This window comes from Streptopelia decaocto (genome assembly GCF_964273445.1).
Source record: "Streptopelia decaocto genome assembly, chromosome: 12".
NCBI classification, from domain to species: Eukaryota; Metazoa; Chordata; class Aves; order Columbiformes; family Columbidae; genus Streptopelia; species Streptopelia decaocto.
This window is the reverse complement of record NC_138667.1, coordinates 8,039,089-8,059,987: the sequence shown is the minus strand read 5'-3', so window position 1 is coordinate 8,059,987 and position 20,899 is coordinate 8,039,089. Positions and strand designations below refer to the sequence as shown.

General features: G+C 39.9%; 2 protein-coding genes across 5 annotated transcripts in view; one reads left to right on the top strand and one right to left on the bottom strand.

Annotated features, from left to right (window-relative positions):
- The first annotated feature begins 4,958 nt into the window (after nt 1-4,958).
- LOC309444991 (rho GTPase-activating protein 24-like) lies at nt 4,959-10,328 on the top strand. Of its 2 annotated transcripts, none has more exons than XM_082063398.1 (3): nt 4,959-5,412; nt 6,591-6,809; nt 9,564-10,328. In XM_082063398.1, the coding sequence occupies exons 1-2, from the start codon at nt 5,156-5,158 to the stop codon at nt 6,796-6,798; spliced, it is 465 nt and encodes a 154-aa protein (XP_081919524.1). In that variant the 5' UTR covers nt 4,959-5,155; the 3' UTR covers nt 6,799-6,809; nt 9,564-10,328. The 2 variants fall into 2 exon arrangements, with proteins under 2 accessions (XP_081919524.1, XP_081919523.1); XM_082063397.1 differs by having other exon boundaries at nt 6,588-6,809.
- The window catches only part of MAPK9 (mitogen-activated protein kinase 9), a 28,720-nt gene continuing 14,422 nt past the window's right edge, over nt 6,602-20,899 (bottom strand). Inside the window, exons 8-13 of one of the 3 annotated variants that reach the window (XR_014185192.1) lie at nt 19,320-19,502; nt 18,268-18,392; nt 17,666-17,729; nt 15,970-16,041; nt 14,994-15,200; nt 6,602-6,738 (exon numbers count right to left, since the gene is read on the bottom strand). Coding sequence is in view for 2 of the 3 variants with exons in the window: in XM_082063393.1 (XP_081919519.1) it covers nt 15,058-15,200; nt 15,970-16,041; nt 17,666-17,729; nt 18,268-18,392; nt 19,320-19,502 (587 nt within the window). In the remaining variant the exon portion in view is untranslated. Of the gene's footprint in view, nt 6,739-8,156; nt 15,206-15,969; nt 16,042-17,665; nt 17,730-18,267; nt 18,393-19,319; nt 19,503-20,899 lie in introns of those variants that run through there. The other 2 variants (XM_082063393.1, XM_082063394.1) reach the window with 2 other exon arrangements.

Genomic DNA, 20,899 nt, shown 5'->3' with positions numbered 1-20,899 from the left:
GCCTTGGGAAGATCCTAAAAGGAAAAAAAGAATCCTTGAAACTGAGTGACAGCCTGAAAATCAGCAGCTCCTATTAATGTCAACCAGAAATACAAACGCTGAACTAAACTGGCCATTCCATGTGAGTGGTCGAGGGTCATTTTGAAAGCACAAGAAGGACAGTTTGCCTTTAGCACCAACCAAACCAAAATCCTTCCTTGCAGATCTGCAGAGAATAAAAGAAAAAGGAATTGCATCAAAACTGCCTCCAATTAAAAACAAAGTCCATGAGAAAGACAGTTGGGGAGGGTTTCCTCCAAGCAGTTTTCCCTGTTATAACATGACAGAGTTATTGTACAGAAGAAAAAGAAGGATGAGAGAGTTAATTTGAATAAGTTTCAAATGAAACACCATTTCGGCCCCACACACACACATCTGGAGAGGGAGAAAATCAGTTTAGATTAAAGCTGTGTACAGGTATTCGGTGAGGATGCTTTTGTTGAAGAGCGATGCGGATGCTGCCCACACCACTGCCCAGATTCACCTCCCCCTTTTGCCCCAGCCCTTCCCATTGACAGCCCCTCTACCCCCTTTAACCCAGCATGTTGTACTGAGCAGCTTTTAATTCAAAGCCAGCATGGGATGGGACGAGGAGCAGGGAGCAGCTCTGGCTTCACTGGCTCTTTCCTCGAGAGTTTTCCCCCACAGCCGCCCACCTAAAATAAACTCATCCCCAACGCAGGTTCCCTTGGATATAGCAAAGCACACAGTGCCCTCTCCTGCCAGGCGCCACTGCTTTTTAAATCTTCCCCCAGACCAGCCTTTTTGCCCTTGTTTAAGTAAGGAAAATTAATTCCCAGCTCGCTTTTATAAGGTGTTGGTCATAAACTGCCAGTGAGCTTGAAAAAATGGTGCAGTTTTTCCTGACCAGCCACTTGGGCTCAGGCAGAGCCAGGGAGAGCAGCACAAACCCAGGCCCAACCGTGACATCTAGTGGGTAAGCGGCTGAATGCTGCTCTTCTGCTCTGGAAATAAAGGTCCTTTTCCCTTCGCAAACCCATTCCTGCGGTCCAGCACCAGCAGCCCCTTCCGCGTCCCCATCCCAAGGGCTCCAAAGGCCGCTGCAGCCCCGCGGTGTCACAGCTGGGCAGCGGCTGTTTGCAGGGACAGGACCCGGCTCCAGCGGGACAAGGGCAATGCCACGGTCAGCTGCAAGCACTAAGATTTAAACATGCTCCCAGCTCTTTTCTGGGATGGCAATAACAAGACTCCAGCTCTATTTTTTTCAAGCCACTTCCAGCTGCCCAAAGGCAAGCACCTTCCTTCTCTGTGATGCTATCTTGCTGCAGACCTCTGTATTTACGTACAAAAACATGAGGTTATGCAGAGGGGGCACGGGGCCATATTCCTAACAAGCCCCAAAGCCTGAAAAGCTCAGGCCCTTATGGCACCAGGTCGTATGTGCCTCTTCCTCCTGGGATGTGGCAACACCTGTGTGTAATAACAAGCATCATAAAAAAGGCAAACAAAGATAAAAAAAAAAAAAAAAAAAAAAAAAAAAAAAAAAGAGTTAATTAGTTTTCAAAATCAAGTTATGCAAGTTTGCTTTTTATTATGTTGTTTCTATTTTCTTTGCAAAAAGATTGCTATCAAACAACACAGGACTGCTGCCAGAAGTTTAAACGAGCTCAGGCTCCTGAAGTGGGGAGCACCTGGAACCAGAGCCTGTCCAGCCAAGAGAAATTTGTCCCGGGCCTCTTTCTGCAGGTGCAGAGAGAACATTTGCTTTGTTTCCATTTATTCACAATATTTAGCACAGCAAACAGCTCATGCAGAGTTAAAAAGACCTAAAGGGATTTTTTTTTGAGGGGGAAAAAAAAAGCACAGGAAACTGATTTTATTTTTAATTCAACTCCAAGAGGACAACAAGCGAGGAGACTGTGGGATTCACCATTCTAACATCATGGAAACCCAGGCTGAAAAAAAACCCAGCAAGAACAAAACTTTCAATTAATTAATGACAAACCAAGATAGCATCCAAGTCAATTTTAGATGCAAAACATGTTGACTATACATAGTTTAATACAATAATAATGTAATGCATTTTTATTGTGCCCTAGTTGAAGAGGAGAAAGTGCTGATAAACTGGGCTTATGAAACAGAGTCTAATTACCATCAGCTTTTGTGTAAAAGAAGTTATGAGCTTTTCTGTAGTTAGTAACCTCAACCACACACGTCCCTAGGCAAACTGACATCCTTTTGGAACAGTCACATCTCATCTGTCTGCAGTGCCAATGACACCCTACCAAAGGTGAAGTGAGGGTGCTCTGGTGTCCCCTGTAGAGCTCAAATGTGACAAAGGGGAACAGGCAGCTGGCACAGGACCCGAACTGAGGGAGGATGAATCCCACAGCTCGCCCGGAGGAACTATTTCAAGCACGTTAAATTTTAACCACGCATGGCAGCATCTCTGCGCTCCAGGGAGAGGTCATTGCACAGAATCACAAGCTCCATCCCAAGTCAGTCCAAAATAAGAAACAATTTTTCAAAACCTCCCAGCTCCCTGCAAGCCAAGAGTCTGGAACAGAGCTGCTCCTCCGCCTCAGGGCAAAAAATACACAGCTCCCTTCAGCACTGACCTTTAAATCGTCAGGAAACTAACACAAGTAATCTTCCCTGAGAAGCCATGGGGAAGGTGAAAGGAGAATGTGGTATATGAATAAATGTAAATTCAGATGGGTGGGGGAAATCAGCATTATATGGTGCTGTGACTGATGAATGAGGAGAGGAAGCACAGAGTAGATGAGAGTCCGGCTCTCATCCCCCGTTGATGTTGCTCTGATGCAAATGGAGACGCTGCATCCTTCTCGGTGCTGACATGCTTCACGTTGCTCTGGTGCCGCACCAGCACAAGAAGCGTGTGTGTGCATGAGGGGCAGCTGGGAAGGAGACCCCTTTCATCTGTTGTTGCCTCCTCTTCACGCACTGATGCCAAGGTAACATCAAGGTGAGCCATTAGCAAAAGCCTAAAAGAAGAAGAGCTCTCCCAGAGAAGCAGGAGCTAATGCAAGCACCCAAGTCAGTGCAGAGCAGAGGAGTGTGACACACTTCACTTTCACATGCTTTTGCCCTGGTCACCTTATCATACGGTTGGCTCTGAGTGATGGTTTCACACTTCCCTTGAGTGGTCAAGTGTCAAAAGAAGGAGCAGGTTGCCATCTCAGTGCAGGACATGGCTCTGCCGTTAGAAGCATGGGATGAAGGGCTGCTCGTTCCCTGGTGCCTGCTGCCTCCAAAGGGTCTTCCACGTGAGCCACTGGAACCAGTTCCAGTAATAAATGGGCTTGGTGACCATGACCAAATCCCCTATGTCCCACCAACCTCCTTTACTTCACCCACATTGAGTTGTTACAGCACCATCACTGTAAACGGGACCACAAAGGTTGGACTCCTCCCCGTCCGTCCGCTCTCAAACGGGGACTCCTCAGGTGTCCCGCTTCTCCATCCTGACCTAGCGGAGGTGGCCGACCTGCTCCCTGCCAGCGCAGCAATGAGCAGCAACGCCCCATTGTCCTGGACGGGCGAGCGGAGGTGCCTGCGGGGACGAGGCCAGAGCCGCCCCGGCCATGAAGAGCAGCTGGTGGGCACAGCTGCTGCCTCCCTCCTCAGGGCTGGGGGAAACACGTTAATCAATGAAACTGAACGCGATTCATCAGAAACTACAGCCATCTGTTAGATTATTAATAGACGTAGAACTCAAGTAAAGCACTGGCGTTAACACTCCAGGAATAGTTTATTTTGAGCAAAAGTTTAGGTTAGTGACAACTGCAGTTTTGGGGGGGAAGAGAGGGATGTTGATGGTGGTGTTTAAATCAGTTTATTATTTTCCTTCTGCAAAATCAAATTAGCGGATTTCACCTTCACCTGCCTCCAGTACAGCACCTCACCCTCAGAAGGCTAAAGCGTCATTTACTTTTTTAATATAATTCTCACTCCAAGCATTCTTTAGATTCCCAAAGCACTCACCTGCCTGCCTGCTCATTTCCAAGGATTCTTCCTTCTGAAGGGGGCGCAGGGTAAAGCGGGAAAGCGTCTCAATAACCCCCAGTCCTGACTGTGCAAGGAACACATCACAGCCTGCTCAGGTGCACAGAGTGAAAACTGGGAGCGATTTTCACATGGGAGACCAGTAAAACACTTACAGAAATTCAACAGCACTTAAAACAGCTCATTTTCAACTCTTGTACCAAGGGACTGAACACGTGGGGATCAGGGAGACAAAACGTTCCAGATTATTTTAAACCATCTCTACTATTCTTGAGATATGTATTTGAACTGCATGCATATTTTGCTCTTCCTTTTTTTATAATCCGGTCATGTCTGTACTGTGCTTATCTTGTGAGAACAGGCAGCTAAAATAAACACACCATATTTTTCCAAAAGGAACTGAAATATAACTGACGAGTGGCCTATTTTTCCTTAACCTCTGGCTTCATGTCCTTGAAACGTCATAACTGGAGGCAGCAGCCTCCCTCGCTTGCTTTGCTCCCTCCGAAGCAGACACAGCGGATGCACCACAGACGAGGCGTTTTACATCTGTGCAATTTTTCTTGCGCCTGACAGGTTAGTGGCAGCACAGCCAGAACAGATGTAATCCATCCTTCCCTAATGCATGTGAAGGGGAACACGAGGAGCCCTGCCCCTGCACCCCTGCACAGCTCTGGGACCGGCTCAGCGCTGCAGAATTCACCTCTGCAGCCCAGGAGTTAAACTAGTCACGGGTGGATGGCTCTCAAATGGGCCACCCACAGATGTCAGACAAACTGCACCTAACAGGCTGAGGTTAGGAAAGCAGTAGTAGTTCCTGGAGATGAGAATACACCAGCCATGACTATAAAGACGAGCAGGCAGCAGACAAGAGCAGCAGCTCAAGACCTCAACCCGCTGCGTAGAAAAAGCAAAGCTGGAGCCTGAAATAAGATCCAGGGTCCAGCAAAATGGACTATTTCCAACTATTTGGAAATCTTCAAACAGCTGTGGGGAGGAAGAAAACTCTCACAGTCCGTGACAAGGCAGAGCGAGACAGACACGAAAACAGAGGCTCCTCTAAAGCAGAAAGGGCAGTGAGTCTCTGACAACAGCTGGGGGTGCTGGCTGGGCACACCCCCACTGCTAAATGATGTTTGAGGAAAATCCTCCTTCAAGTTATTTGACAAGAGTGGCCCACTCTGAAGAGTCCCAAGAAACCATCACAGCCATAAGTCACGTCTTGCGGGCTCAGGAAAACACACGACCCGTCCCAGCGGACGACAGCGAGAGCTTCGCTGCCCCGGGTGACTCGCCAGCACACCCGACCTCCCCGCAGCAGCGCCTGGCAAAGCTGAAGCTGCTGATGTCCCGACAGAAGGCTGAGTACCAGTCAACACTTGCAAGGTAAAGGATTTTAAAAGCTGTGAGGCTTCAGGGAATGCACCTCCTCCTGCTGCAGGGTCCAACCTGCGAGCGGGGCCGGGGCCGAGACAGCCCCTCCGTGTAGCACCGCGACCGGCGCCAGGAGCCAGCAGGACTGGATTAGGTTCACAATTATTCAGAGCTGTTTGAATTAGTTTTCATGTGAAGTGCTTGAGAAACTCCAGATATCTGTAAGACTGTTTTTGCGGGGCTACTCAGAGCTCTTGAAAAAGCTTCTGGTTTATTGGATATTTTCTTCTTTTGCCTTAATTCAATATTAAGCTTTTCTCTAGGGAAAAACGTGCGGGCTTCTCAGCAGCGTGAGCAGTAACTCATTATTGTCTACAAACCGCAAGTCATTCATTTTAGCACAGACGAAAGGATTTGTCAGTATTTTCCCAATTTCTAAGATTAGAAATAGAGATTTAGCCATAGCTTGTGATATCAAGGAAGAAAAGCAGGAACATTTCCAAGCTCTGCTTTCCAAATAGCGATACTTTTCTGTTGTGTAGTTAAAAGGAATCAACATTTTAAACACAATATTGTTCAATTAATTATAAGACACAGGTATGTTGTGTGACTTGACTATTTGATTAAATTATAAAATACCTCAACATTCGCCATTGCAAATGGGTAATGTTGAATTACACCTTGCCCTGAACATTTCATGAAGAAAAAAATCTGTTTAATCTTTAATTTAATGAAAAAGTACTCATCAATTTCTTCTTAGTAAAATGAGCTATTCCTACATATTTGGCCTTTTTAAAACAAAACAAAACAACTCTTTGCTGTATTCTGCTTATATTTTCCCTTGCAGTTCAAGGGAACTGCAATATAAGCAGAATCCTCAGTGATTCCTAAAATATGTTGCATTGCCACTTGTTAGACTGCTGTAGTATTCCACTACAAAAGAAACCCACAACCCAAACACCCAAAACTGACTCCTTTGGCCGTATGGTTATTTCTGTTTATTGTAAATCAGGATAACTAAAAACTGTAGCTTTTATTTTAATATGTAACACCAGAAATTGGAAGAGTATTTGGGATACCAATACTTCTGTTTATGGGGATATATGTTTAAAAAAAGGTTATATCTAAAAAAGCCTCTAGCTTTATTAAAAAAGGGGGGAATTGTGTAACGCAGTGTGTGTCCCCAGCAGCCTGGAGCAGCGGAACCGAGCGCTGCAGCGGGAGATGCGGGACACGCAGCGGCAGCTGGGGCAGCAGCGCCAGCGGCACCGGCTGGCGGAGGGGAAGATACGGAACGCGGAGAGAGCGAAGGAAGATGCAGAGAGGAGGAATGAAATGCTGCAAAAAGAAATGGAAGAGTTTTTTGAAACCTTTGGGGAAATTAACAGATGGAAATAAAGCAGAGTGTGGTTAGTTTGAAACAGAGCGGAAGGGTAAGGGAGGGAAAGGCCCCATCCCAACTCCAGCACATACTCGATGTCAGAGGTGAAAGAACAAACCCAGCAGTAAAACCAGGCTGTCAGTTACACAGGGACAGCTGACAAAGCCCTTGGCATCCCTGAGCCCGGGAGCTCTGCACACCCGCTGACCCCAGGGACACTTGCTCTTCTGGACACCCCACACCCTGACTCACAGTTTCACAGTATGTTTGGGATTGGAAGGGACCTCAAAGATCATCCAGTCCAATCCCCCTGCTGGAGCAGGAACGTCTGGGTGAGGTCGCACAGGAACGTGTCCAGGCAGGTTTTGAATGTCTCCAGAGAAGGAGACTCCACAACCCCCCTGGGCAGCCTGGTCCAGTGTCTGTCACCCTTACTGAGAAGAAGTTTTTTCTCAAATTTAAGTGGAACCTCTTGTGTTCCAGCTTGATCCCATTACCCCTTGTCCTATCATTGTTTGCCACGGAGAAGAGCCTGGCTCCATCCTCATGGCACTCACCCTTTATATATTTATAAACATTAATAAGGTCACCCCTCAGTCTCCTCTTCTCCAAACCAAAGAGACCCAGCTCCCTCAGCCTCCCCGGGCAGCCTGTGCTGGGGAAGCACCCGCTGGGTTTGGGCCACCCTGGAGTCTTGTAGGGACGCCCTGAAAGCCCGAGTGGTTTTAATGGAGGGATGTCATGTGCATCTGGGGTTTTACCAGCTGCCCCAGAGGTCCCACAGGTACCACATGGGCTTCAAAAGAGTATTTACCTCTTCCTCAAAATAAGTATTTTTTCAAGTCAGCTGTACCTCTGTCTTGTTCAGTGAGAACAAAATGAAACAACACTGTTTGAGCATGAAGATAAAATTCCACCTAAGTCCTTTTACATATGTACATATACATACACTTGTATATAGCCAGTAGATTATCCAAAACTTGCCAGTAAGTCGGACAAACTAATTCTGATACTGTTTAACCTCCCGATGGCAACACAGATCTGTCAGAATTGCCAGGCAAGCTGCTGCAATTCAAAAAAAACCTTCCCAGATTTCAAAATACACTTGATAGTAAAACCAAGTGCTGTTAATGTGCCCAAATGTTTCAGCTGGTCAGAAGAAAGCAGCACCAACCAATCTCTCAAAACTGTTCTTCATTCATTTTTCATACCAATACTTACTTTTTGGTTAACTGGAAGCTGAAGTGGTAATTGAAACTTTATGTTCTAAGATAACTACGAGCATACATCATTTCAGTTATACACAACATTCCGTTTCAACACAGGAAGAATCAAGAAAAAAAATCGCTACAGTAAATAAGACAGACTGCTCAAATCTTTTAAGTATACATCTTTATTTGTAATTTTACAGTGGCTTTAGTACTGTTTTATGATAAAGTTTTTGGAGAAAACAAAACAAAAAAGCTTCAGAACGAGGCTTTAACTAACACTTCAGAACTAGTTATTGACAGTTTTCCATATGAAATTCTAATTTCCTTAAAGAAAATCAATCCAAAACCAAGGAAACACGACTGCTGTCCATAAAAAATGTCAACTTTTAGTCAACCCAAAAAGAAAAATCCAGCATCAGACAAAATAGCCACTGCATTGAAAGGAACAGGTTCCTATTGCACAAGCATCAAGAATGAGATATGACATTCAACGCCTAATTTCATAGGCAGAAGAGGCCACGTGTATCTATATAATTAGACTTCAAAGCACATCTTTCTTCTGAAATTTTATACCATACTGTAACGAATATTAAGGCCATAAAAATCAGAACACTCTAACAAGTGATAGGGCTTGATGCTACTTTTTGTGACATTTGGTAAACAGAAGGTGGGAAGGAGGCGTAAAACAAGGCAGACAAAGCGTTTGGAAGGGAGTTGAAACTTGAAGGCATTTCAAAAGAAGTTCTCAAAGAACTGATTTTTGGAGGGGGTTTGAGTCATTAGATAAAGCTGGATTTCATAAATCACTCCAGGAGCCTATTATACTCTTCAATAGCATGTGTTCTGGAGTACATTACAGAATATATTCTCTGGAATTAACATTTGAATTTGTATGAAAACAATTCTATTTGTTATTTCCTCTTTAAAATATATGAAAATTTGTATAATCTTTATAAATTATCTTAATGACCAGGTAAGGCTTCACTGTACTGAGTTAACTGCACACAAGTATCTGTGATCTCCTCTTAATTAGTTATCCTGATTACATTAACTGCTAAAACCACCTGGGGAACCCAACATGTCATGTAATTTAAAGAAAGGGATAGTGTGTATTGCTCTCTTCTAATGGTGTTCATTTTGTTAGTGTATAAAACACTGACAGGAATAGCTCCAGAGCAGCAGTAACTACCATGGAAGTTTAAACATTTTACTTTAGGAAAATCTGGGAATCTGATGAAGCTGAAAATGCACATTAGTCATTTTATAAAGTTTGGCTTGCCACCATTTAAGAAAATATAGTTATCAAAAACAGACAAATACACTGCTAACCATCTGTTACATTTTCTTTTAAAAAATTAGCACCAATTTAAGCATCTGAATTCATAGAAAAGCTAGTGACACACTTGTTTGTTCAAAAAAGTTTTCCCCATTAGAAGACAATACAATAGCGTACGCTCACGGGTATCAAATTAGCTCTGTTATCAGTAACAAATACGACTACTGTGTCAGGTAATGAACGTAAAATGTTGTTCTTACCCAATTTCTCTCTCTTCTGCTTTTGTTATCCTAAGAATCTATGAGGTGTGGAACTACAGCCCCAGCCTGGGAAACAAATCCCCACGTGCTCGCTGCAGTAACACCCGAGCAAGGGTCGGGTTTGGAAGATTATTTCGGAGCAAGGACAGAGTCTTCCCAGGGTACTCACAAACACTGACTGCAGTGGAGTCCAACCAGCAAATGTTCTGGCCTTCCCACGGCACCTACAACCACCTTATGATGCGTAGCCAAAGATTAATACAAAGTTTTGTGTCTAAGAAAAAGAATCCTAGTGCTCACAGCGAACTGACCTCGCTACAGGAACACACCGGTGTATCTTGGTATCACAGACGGCCGGGTAGTCACGATGCTATTCAAGTCACCCTACAGGCATTTGAGTGCAAGGTGGTTTCTCAATCTCTTACTACATGTTAAATTTCAGCCCCTTAAAAATCTTGTAATTTAAAATCTCTGAAAACAGGTTTATACTTAAAGGATTCTGATCAAATCTATCAGAATAGCAAAGACGGCAACCAAAACTTAAACACGCTAAACATTTTTCTTAATGTCGTTCCTTTTTATACCATATACTGGTTGCATTTAGAAGAATCCTAAAGTGCTTCAAACCCAGCAATTAATAAAGTTGATTTCTTTTGTGCAAAACTGCAAGCACCCTTTCCAAAAATAAGCAGCAGCATCAAGGAAAAAATTAAAATAGTTAAGTGTATTTTCTCTATTTTGGTTTGAATTCTTGGACCAAAATAATTTGCCGTATTTTCAATAAATCGCAGAAGAGTGCATTTTATTAATTTTATACTGGATTTGTTATACATAAACTGTTTGAAATAGCGGACCCAGGTAAGTTTATATCCACAAAGCAATGCTGTGGGATTGAAATCCAACAACTATCATTTTAGCTACAAAAATAGTCATTTCATAGAACACAAACAGAAATGATGGTTCTCTCTCCACTCTCCTCCAACACTAATATGAGAAAAGATAGTTCACCTAAAACATTAGTTTAGCTCCAGACACTTTTATCATGCATGGCGGGCAAAAACTAAAACTGACCTGGTAAGTTGTGTAACAAGCTTTTAGAACATCACTATCACTCCTGTAATAGACAATCTAAAATATATGTAAAATAATGAGCTGGAATACATTTCTTTCTGACATATTTCAACATGTTAAAAAAAATAATCAAAGACACTCTGGAAAAGCAAAGAATTCACTCGATTCATCTACAGGAACTCAAGTTCAAATTCTGTATCTGGGTGCAGGCGTCCCTGGATCAAAACCAGCGTTGAGCAGGAATCACACAATACACATCCCAGGGAAGAATTTGGTTCCCAGTATATGGTATCACTAAGTTTAGCATCAAGCCCTGATAGAATCCATGTGACATGTGTAGAATATACAAACAGGCTGTTCAGCATTTACCCCCACCACACTGAAAGCAATTCCATTGCAAGTGTCCCAAGTGCAGTGAAACGCTCCACACAAACTATGCTGCAGGACCCACCCCGGGCTCCAAACCAGCACTGTGGGCAGCAAGGATTTGTCTGCACCTTAAAGCTGAACCTCCAGCGCACACCAAACTCAAGGGCTGCACTTCTAATCCCCCCAAAAAAGGGTCATTCACTCAGTTCTTGGAGACTCTGTATGTCAGTTGTATTTTGAATGTCTTAATCCTACCTTATTCATAAAATTGTAATTTTAAGCCAAATACAATCAGATCTAGAAAGGAAAACAATTTAGCATTTAAGGTCCTTCCTCTAGGAAAGAAAAATAAACATATGGAGTCACTTTTTTTTTTGTTTTAATTAACTTTGAATAAACACTTATGATTTGTCTTAAAAGACAAAACCTCAAGAGCCCTCTGGTTCCTAACAGGTTTTGAAACTCACCAACCAACTAGTTATTTGCTAGTTAAGGTTGAGTTTAATTTGCATTATTTTGACAAAGAAATGCAAACCCTTACCGGAAAGATTACAAAACTTCAAAGGCTGTTTGCAAATACTAATTTCCAATCAATAGACTAGTTTATTTTGTATTATTCATGCAGACAAAGCCTTAATTTTGACATTCATCTCTCGTCGTCTTCAATAAAGAACTAGACTTGTCATATCACAGTATTTCCTCAAAGCACAGTCGCAGGCTGCTTATCCAGATTTCTAAAGGTCAAGCTTCTAAGTTTGGTTTTGTTGTTTTTTTTGAGGAAAAATGATATGAGCACAGATGAAATGAACTGTTTAAAACATACTCCATTTCTGCAATGCCATTCAGCTACTCAGTGTTCATATACTTTGCATAACATTTCTGGTAAATAATCTGATCAATAGCCATAGATTATTTTTTTCAGGTGAGCAGTTAAGACTCCAGATTGTATCTATGTTGACCACCACTTATTTTTAGTCAGATTTCATAAACTGTTTGTATGCCGCAGTAGTGTTTAACACTATACAAAGTCTCTCAAAGTAACATTCCTGTTAAGAAAAAACTGAGCAGGTTTCTTAATATATAATGTATATGTATACACACACACATTCTTAATCTTTAAATACATATAAATATTTATAAATGCCAAAGTGCAAAAAAATGGTCAACTGCATCACTTTACATACATGATTTTAGTATTAGAAATAAAAGTGATTATATTGCACATCAAACTCTCTAAACTTTTAAACCCCTGTCAAGTTACATGTGCATTTTGTTTTCCATTTTGTTCTCCCAGCATCAAGGACCATTTCACAAACGTGGCACTGAGCTTGATCTGCAGTCAGGAATATGACTATACACATCTACATCATCCCCATGCAGTGCATTGATAGTCTGGAAGTGCACAATGAACCAGCACGGGAACTTTAGCATGTGCCTATTCTGCATGAGTTTTCTGTAATCTGTGTATGTGCCTCCTTAAGATGGGTGTTCGTTCAGGTCACTAGCAATTTGGTTTTAAATAACAATGGAATCAAAACCCACAATATTCACAGACATTTCATGTGTGCTCCGGAGGCAGCAACATTTCTGTAACATTTTGGAGCTTCAATGTGTGCCACAGCAAGATGACATTAGAAAAATAAGGTATGAGGCAGCTTTTCCTGCAACAAGATTTACAAATAAGCTCAGTCAATCTCAGGAGGTTTTTTTTGTTCCAAGAGAACATATTCAAGCTACTAGTGTGTACTAGAAAGTTGGATACCAGTTCAAATCATGGAGATAGGGCAGTTGTGTTAAAAACCACCAAAAGATAATTTGAATCACTGAATAATTTAAGTTGAAAGGGACCTGGAGGTCACCTGGTCCAACTCCCCCTTGTTCTGAGCAGCCCAAGTCCAAGAGGAAAAATTCAACTCTGCAAATATCCAAAACATACACGCATAAAAAATAAAACTTCGTTGCGTTAAGTCTCCTAATGCAGTGTTAAAACTAACATAGCACAGTGCAACTTCAGCTGAAAACAATTTAAAAAAACCTTCGAAAATGAGATCCAGTAGATTACTTCCATAGTGAATCACTACTGTTCATGTTGAATAGGTGCCTTCAGTAGTTCTAATGTACACAAATAAAAGGGATTTAAAAACCACAGAGGAATAGCAACCTGTACCATTCTGCAATATGGTAAATAGGTACTTTAAAATGCTTTTTCCAGTAACAAAAATGCACTAAAAATGCTTCACATGCACTGTCAGTATCAAAGATAAATTAAGGTATCTGTAGGTTTAAAACAAAACAAGGAAAAAACCCAAGCCTAAACATCCCACAATTCAATTAAACAGAATTTTAAGAATACAAGATTCCAGATGACAATTTTGAAGTTAACATCATATTAAAATAAAAAAAAAACAAAACACCAAAGTATTTCATCTCCTGGGACAGTAAAACCTCAATATTTTTGCTACAGCAAATTAAGCCACTAAAAAGGGGCAAAATTGTACTATAAAAGCAATGTTTGCATATAGAGAAATTGCTGCTTTTCAAATTGTAAGGTCAGAAACCATGGACAATTTTCTTTTCCAAGAAAAATATGTCAGTAATGCAGTGGCTGGCTGGGCCAGTATATCTTATAAGTTCTATTTATATATTCAAGTCAAGAGTATCTGGATCAACAGCTAAATATAGTGCCTTTAAGAAAAGTGGTGTTTTACCTCATCGTGTGCATCTATTACTCTTATATAGTTTAATCTCACACACATGCACACACACACACACAAGATCCTTTAGCAAAGTTTCACACCTGTGCACTCCAAACTGAATGTGCCCAAATTCACAAGTGTGTAGTATAAAGCAATTTAAGCCCTACTCTACTGCAAATGCATTTTCTAATTCAACATATCATGCAATGTACAGGCAATGTTTGTACTACCTGATTCTGAAAACTGTATTGAAACAGCAAATAATCTCTTCTTCTCTGACACTGTATTTAGAAAATATGTATTAAATGTTTTCCTCCCCCAGTACAAACGGAGAGGTTTTCCTACTGTGGGAACAGAGCTAAGGTTTGTTAAGTAAGTACTTGATTTATAAGTGACTCAAAACTACTGTATTTTTATTTCTTACATTACTCACTAGATAGAATGGACCCATTAAAAAAATGGAAAACATTTATGCAGCTCTTTTTGAGGCTGCGAGTCTCTCCAACTCACCTGTCCTTTATCAGAGTTTGCAGTGAATGAAGAGCATCACATATTTCTTTTTCTGTTTGTTTTTGTTAAAGGACCAGTATCACAAGCTAGAAAATATAGAACATTTTAGCATTCTCTCCTCTTCTAAACAGGCACTGCTTCACAGGTAAGTCACTCATCCTTCCTTACAATTTCATTAAGCCACTGTACCTTCCATCTATGTTTAAAAAACTGAAGAAGTTAGAGACATAGTCATAGATGAAATAAAAAGTAATGGCCATATTCTTTAAACTTCATGTTTATCTCTTCTACAAGAAGATAGACAGAATCGTTGGAAAGTGAAGATAGGGCTCAATTAAAAAAAGTGCTATGTGGAAAAATAACTGCCCTTTAAACATAGTTCTGAGAGTGTTTGATGTGCGAGTTCACACTTAGATATAACACTCCAGTTGTTAAATAAAGCAAACTGCCACAGTCACACGGTAAATCCAACTTCATAGAGACGATACATTCAAAAAACCTAATAATGAGCAATACTGTATTAAAATGTAAACAACCATTGTGTCACAGAAGCCTGCCAGTTGGGACTGAAGATTCATGAACCCACTTAAGAGGAGCTATTGGCTAAAAGTCAATTATAACTGCTCACCTGAAATAGGCTGAAATGAAGAAAAGCCTGTAACAGTGTCTAAGTTTAAATTTTTTGTTCTTTAGACATTGATTTGCTTTCATTCTAAAACATTAAGCAGGCAATTTCATAACAACTGAGTAAAAAAACAGGCATTACTTTAGCAGAACATGCAGAACATGGAGTTTTTCTACTTGGTTCCATTAACTTACAAGCAATTCAGGCCCAATGGAAGCAAGAGTTCTTTTCCAAGATCAAGTCTGCAATCCTGGCTGATCACCGACATCCTTCGAGGGGTCCTGTCAAGGCATCGAGGCTGCTGTCTGTATCTGAGGCCAATGTTTGCTCTGTTGACATGGATGAAATGTCATTGATAGATGATGACTGGGAAGGACTGGTGTTGCTATTCACTGCTGCATCTGTGCTAAGTAAACCAAACATAATAAAATCTGAGGCAAGACAATATTGCAGGTACAGATAACCACACCTCTAGCATCTGAGCATCACTTTCCCCACAGAAATCCTTAGAAAATTCAGAAATTAATAAACAATAGAAAAGCAAGCACTAAGTTCCCTAGCACTCAAAACCTGAGGTGAACATTGAGAGATTTGGTTTTTCTCCCTTTCTAGGCAGGAGAAAAAAAAAAAAAAAAAAGAACATGTAACATGAATTATGACCTGAGCATCAAGAAATCTAATAGATATAGTTAAAAAAAAAGACAGTACAAGATACCAATGACTGAACCAAGAGAAAAGCGGCAAACACCAAGGGTTCAATCACAGGCATAAATACTTTGCGATATTAACTAGTTTAAAACAAGGTGCCCTAATGATGTTTAATCCTGCATGAAAGGGACTCATTCATGCAGAGCTATAGAATACGCATTCAGCATAGAAGATACCTACACAACAGCTGGCGCAGCACAGTATCGATAATTTCACTTGGTGACTGAGCCGTTTGGGGAGAAAGCAGCTCAGGGTGGTGGACATGCAAGTTTTCCTCCAGCTTACTTAATGACAATGAAAAACCACCACATGTGTATCTCCAGAGGCAAATCAGAATCAAGAGTCTTGAACAACAACGCTTTTGCCTACCTGGATTATTAAGCAGGGTTTCTTCATTCCCTAGTGCCACAGGTCAGCACTATGTGCCAGAGTTACAGGAGAACTACTGAAACAATGACTAACCTGAGGGCTGGTCTTTTACCACACCATTCTTGCTCCTTTCTTCCCAATCCATTACTTCTTTGTATATTAATTCTTACGAGAGAAGGGTGGGAGAATAAAAGAACAGAGCAAAAACACATTGTAAGACGACAAAAGATTCATATATAATTTACATATGTGTAAAGGTACAATGACATGGTTAAGGGTCAGTCTGGAAGTGCAACCCCCTCCTTTTTTTTTTTAAAGGCGTATGGCAATGATTAGAGAATTCTACGAATTTTCTTTATGTACCACAGAAAGACACCAAGCATGTACTAGTGTACCAAAATCAACCTATTTTATAAATACAATAGCTGTCCATTTAAAAATAACAACCATCCCACCCCAAAACTTAGTATTAGTACACGACAGGTATACATAAACTGTTAAAAAAAAGCACACCCCAAAACCAAGCTGATTTGGATTTTTTAAGAAAACATATGGATAACCCCCATGGAAATTTTACTTTCATAACAAAACCACACACAAATGTCTTTGTTCTTTAAAAACTATCTCCATGGATACTCTGAGGAAAGTCTGGAAATTTTGAGGCAGGCTAAACAAATAATTAAAATTGTGCATGAAAGTCCTCATTGATTAATCAAGGATGATTTAGGACACGAGCACATGAACAACAACAAAAAAAGAGAGGTATAACTTCAAAGAAGCATCCGTTATTCTGTTTGGTATGTCTGTGGCGTGCTTCACATAAAATGCATTACCTTGGCCCCTTCAGAGCAAAAAGATTATTACTGCTGCAGAGCATCAGGAACACTCACTTATACTTTCCATTCACTCTCAGTAGCTTGTGTATGTACCCATAGTCTTAAGAGAGTAACAGTATTTAAACAAATCTAAGACCTCTTTAATTCTGAGTAACGTTTACAAATGGATTCAATTAGATTTAACTCATCCATTTTAATTATCCGCCTTGCATTAATCCAAAATAATTGGAAGTGTATTTGTGCAGACATGCCCTAAAGAAAATATATATAAACCAGAATCAATACATGAAACTTAGAGCTATTTTGCAAAAACAAGCTACTCCCAAAGTACTAAGCAAAACCAGGCTTCTGATGGCAGATGTGTCAAACCTGAACTGCCTCACCTCTTAATGTTTTGACAAGACCTATAAGATGTAATTGATTTAAATACCACAATGCTGTTTGTTCAAGTCAACAGTTTGACCTATTTGTTCAATAAATAGGCATTGAGAGAAAAAAACACACATACACACACCAAAAAAACTCTTTTCTGCTATCTAAGACCTCTAGAACAAATTAATTAGTAAATATTATCAAAAGATATGGCTCAATGCACACTGAGAAGAGGCCCATGTTTCTTTCAGAGCATTTTCTATCAAGGAAAAAACCATTGAGATTATAAACACTTTAAAACAACAAAATAGTCAAGAAAAAAAGAAAACTCTGGCATTTTGTTGAATATATTCCAGAAAGCTACATGTATGTATATGTAAATATATGCATGTGTACATATATATTCACTCCAAATAGAACATTTTCCCATTATTGGTTTCTTTTCACACTGCCACAAGCAGCACTCCGTAATTGGAATAGTGGGTTCCAGTCAGTTACACAGTGCAGCACATGTACTGTGAGCCACACATTAATAATACAAGGTATTACAATAAATGGCATTTGTCATGATCACTTTTTACCTTTCCATTCTTCAATTGCATGTTCTCTTTCTTCCAGCTGTGCATCATAGATTTGAGGTGGAGGCTGCAAAGAAAAGAAAGCCTACAGTGTATCTACTACATCAGGTTAACACAACCAATCATAACTAAAACAACCCCCAAAATGACAGCTTTTAAACATTTTGTTACCTCCATCTTTGGCAGTCTATTCCCTGTACCTGAAAGACACATTCATTTTACAGCTCCAGAATTTGCTTTTAAGTTCTGCCTCTCACTGAAAGGCTGTTTCAAAGCATCAACTAAAGCAAAACTCACTGTAAGGTTTTGTGGGGCCTTAGAGAAATTCCCCTTTCCATAAAGCCCTGGATTTACCACAACACAGCAACTCTTTCTGTAAAGTAAAAGCAGCTATCAACACTATCAACCACTTTCAAACTTATATTATCAGCTCCACTCCAGCAGCTGCTCTTCAGGTGATCTGCCCCTGATGCTGATCTGAAGGCTTTATGGGTGATTTTCGCTAGCCAAAGAATGAGTTCAAAGCATGCGCTTGACTAAAAATGAAGCTATTCTTTAAAGTTATTAAACTGATATCTTAATGTTAATTTTAAATGCAAACTTACAGCTTCTGCTTCAGCTGGATCATACCAGACAGTAATATAAGGATGACGTAAGGCTTCATCTACAGAAATTCTCTTGTCTGGATCTACTACAAGCATTTTTGATAATAAATCTCTAGCTTGGCTGGCTGAAAGTAAAAATGAAAAGAACAAGCATGTAAAAGAGCTGCAGAGTTTAACATCTGACACAGAAAACGAGTTTGGGGAACACAGGACATACACTGTAATGGATTTCACTGTGAAAACAAGCCCACACATCCAAGCTTTCCCATACAGCTCTATATATTTTTTTAAAATGAGGTCTCACCCCTTTAGTGTTGTTTTGCTATTATCCAAAATAAAATAAACCCTGCAGCTGACACCAATCAACCTCAATTTTGAACAGTTCTGCTGTTACATGGGGCACAGTTTATTTGGCATTAACTACTGAACACAAAAACCAGAATTTTTTTTAATAAGCTCTTAAAAATACATCTCGGTACAGCAGTGACCTGGTTTCTGCAACATCAAATTAGTTTTTCCTTTAGAGCTGTTACTGCACAATAATTGGCTGCTCATTATTGCAGTGGCACTTCACTGACATGGTTTTTTATTATTACAATGATTTTTCAGACAAAATAGTCCATAAGTTATTTTATGTCAAAAAATATATTTGACAATCTAGAAAATAAGGGTTTTTTTTCTTTTATCATTAATTATCTAAAGCCAAAGTACAGCCAAATTTAATTACATGCACACATTAACTAGAAAAAGATAATTGCAAATAACCTCCATAACAAGTATTACTTTCAGAGAATATTTAAGCGATAGACATTATTCAAAGGATTAGAACTAAGAGAATTAAGCAGAATACTGTGGGTAGGGAAATAGCTCTATATTTAATGACTACTACTAAGATTTCAAGACATAAAAAGAAACAGAAGACATGAAACCTCTAATGTTGACCCATACTGCAATAAATATTTTATATTAGTTGTTTTGGGGTTTTTTGAATTAAACGTATTGCAGACATTTTAAATTAACAACTTAAAAAGGGGGGTGGAAACTCGCCTTACTTTTTAACTTGTCACGATCAGATTCTGATGGAAATATCCAGTCTGGGAAGAGCTCTTCAAATTTAATACCCGGATATTTTGGCCTGTTTTCTACATAATTCCTCACTGTAGGCTGTAGTTTCTTCATGAAGTCTGCTGACGGTGTTCCTAATTGTTCAATAACTTTATTCCATTGATCAATATCTGCACCATATCTTTAGGAAAATCAGCTGAAGAATGTGAAGTCTGCACTATACAAAAATATCACTTACAGACATGTGAAAATGTAATGAAAACTTGAACAAAGGACACAAATATAAACTTCATTCTAGCATCAACAGTGTTCCCAGCTGCCATGCAAAAAGCTAGATTGACAAAAATAAAAGTCAGATTCCCTAATCTTAAGGGCTGGCTAGAAGTGCTGCACAATGCATTATGCTTAGGTATCTTTTGCTTATTATTATCTGTTGGCTAATATTTAAAGCAATACTTTTTTGGAGTCCAAAAGAACCTTTATTAGACAACTGTAATGGCAAAATAACTATAAGGACAGAAAAGAAAGGCTGCTGCTGAACCTTCTGAATCTTCTGAAGTAGAACACGATACCATCAACATTGAAAATTCTTGACAGTGGGGAAAAATACGTGAAAAAACCCAAAGCAAAATACATCCCACTCAAATGAAGGAAGTTTGTGCCTAAGGAAATGAGGCTCTGGGTTGTGGGCTGCTTGGATTTTTGTTTTTAAATTCAACTTCAGAAAAGACTCAAAAGAATTTTGAACAGTGAAACCAGATACCTATTTTTTTTAGCAGGTTCTTTTGTTTAAGTGTAGCGACTGTGGTAATACCAAGAGACTATTCTGTTCTTAAATTCAGAATTTAAATGTTTTGTAGGAATTGCATTTACAAGCCACAAGTTGCAATTGTGCCTCACGTTCCTTCTGGGGTGTCCCTGCTCCCTCTTCCAAGTGAAGGCACTTCCAGACACGGTGACATTCCTTATGGCCACACCAGGTCGTTACCACACTGATAAGACACCGCTTTATCTAAGTTTATATAAGCTGATATGTAAGTTTACTCAGATTTACACTTCACAGCTTTTCTGATAAAAAGCTTGTGCAATTTCAGAGTCTAACCATGGACACTGCAAATATTCATAGCTAAGTTAATAATCTAGCACTTCAACCTATCCATTCACATAGACAGATTTCGTTACAAAACGAACTTGCTGCACATTGAATTAAGATGTATTTAAAAAACACTGAGGTGCTTTTATTTCAGTCAGTGTGCCAAGAATACAACTAGAAATATGTGCATAGTCACTACTTCATGCTAAGACTTCAGACTTCTGATACAAAGATTGAAAATTTTATTTCCTTACTGAATACATTCCAATGGAAAAACTATATTAAAATCAAAATTAAGAAGTCAATATTCTTAACTCTCATGCTAAAACAAAACACATACAAAGACAATTTTAACATACACCAGGAAATTTTGTTCTTAACTGTTAAACTGATTTGTGAGGGATCTCCACCAATCTAGATTCAAGAAGATGCTTTTTATTTGAGTAACAGCAGTCTAGACAGTGAGCTAACCAA

Bases quoted from the DNA above. Each gene is read 5' to 3' on its own strand.
- LOC309444991 (XM_082063397.1), top strand. From the start codon at position 5,156: ATGATGTTTGAGGAAAATCCTCCTTCAAGTTATTTGACAAGAGTGGCC. The intron at 5,413-6,587 runs GTAAAGGATTTT...GTGTGTCCCCAG, and splicing joins TACCAGTCAACACTTGCAAG to CAGCCTGGAGCAGCGGAACC.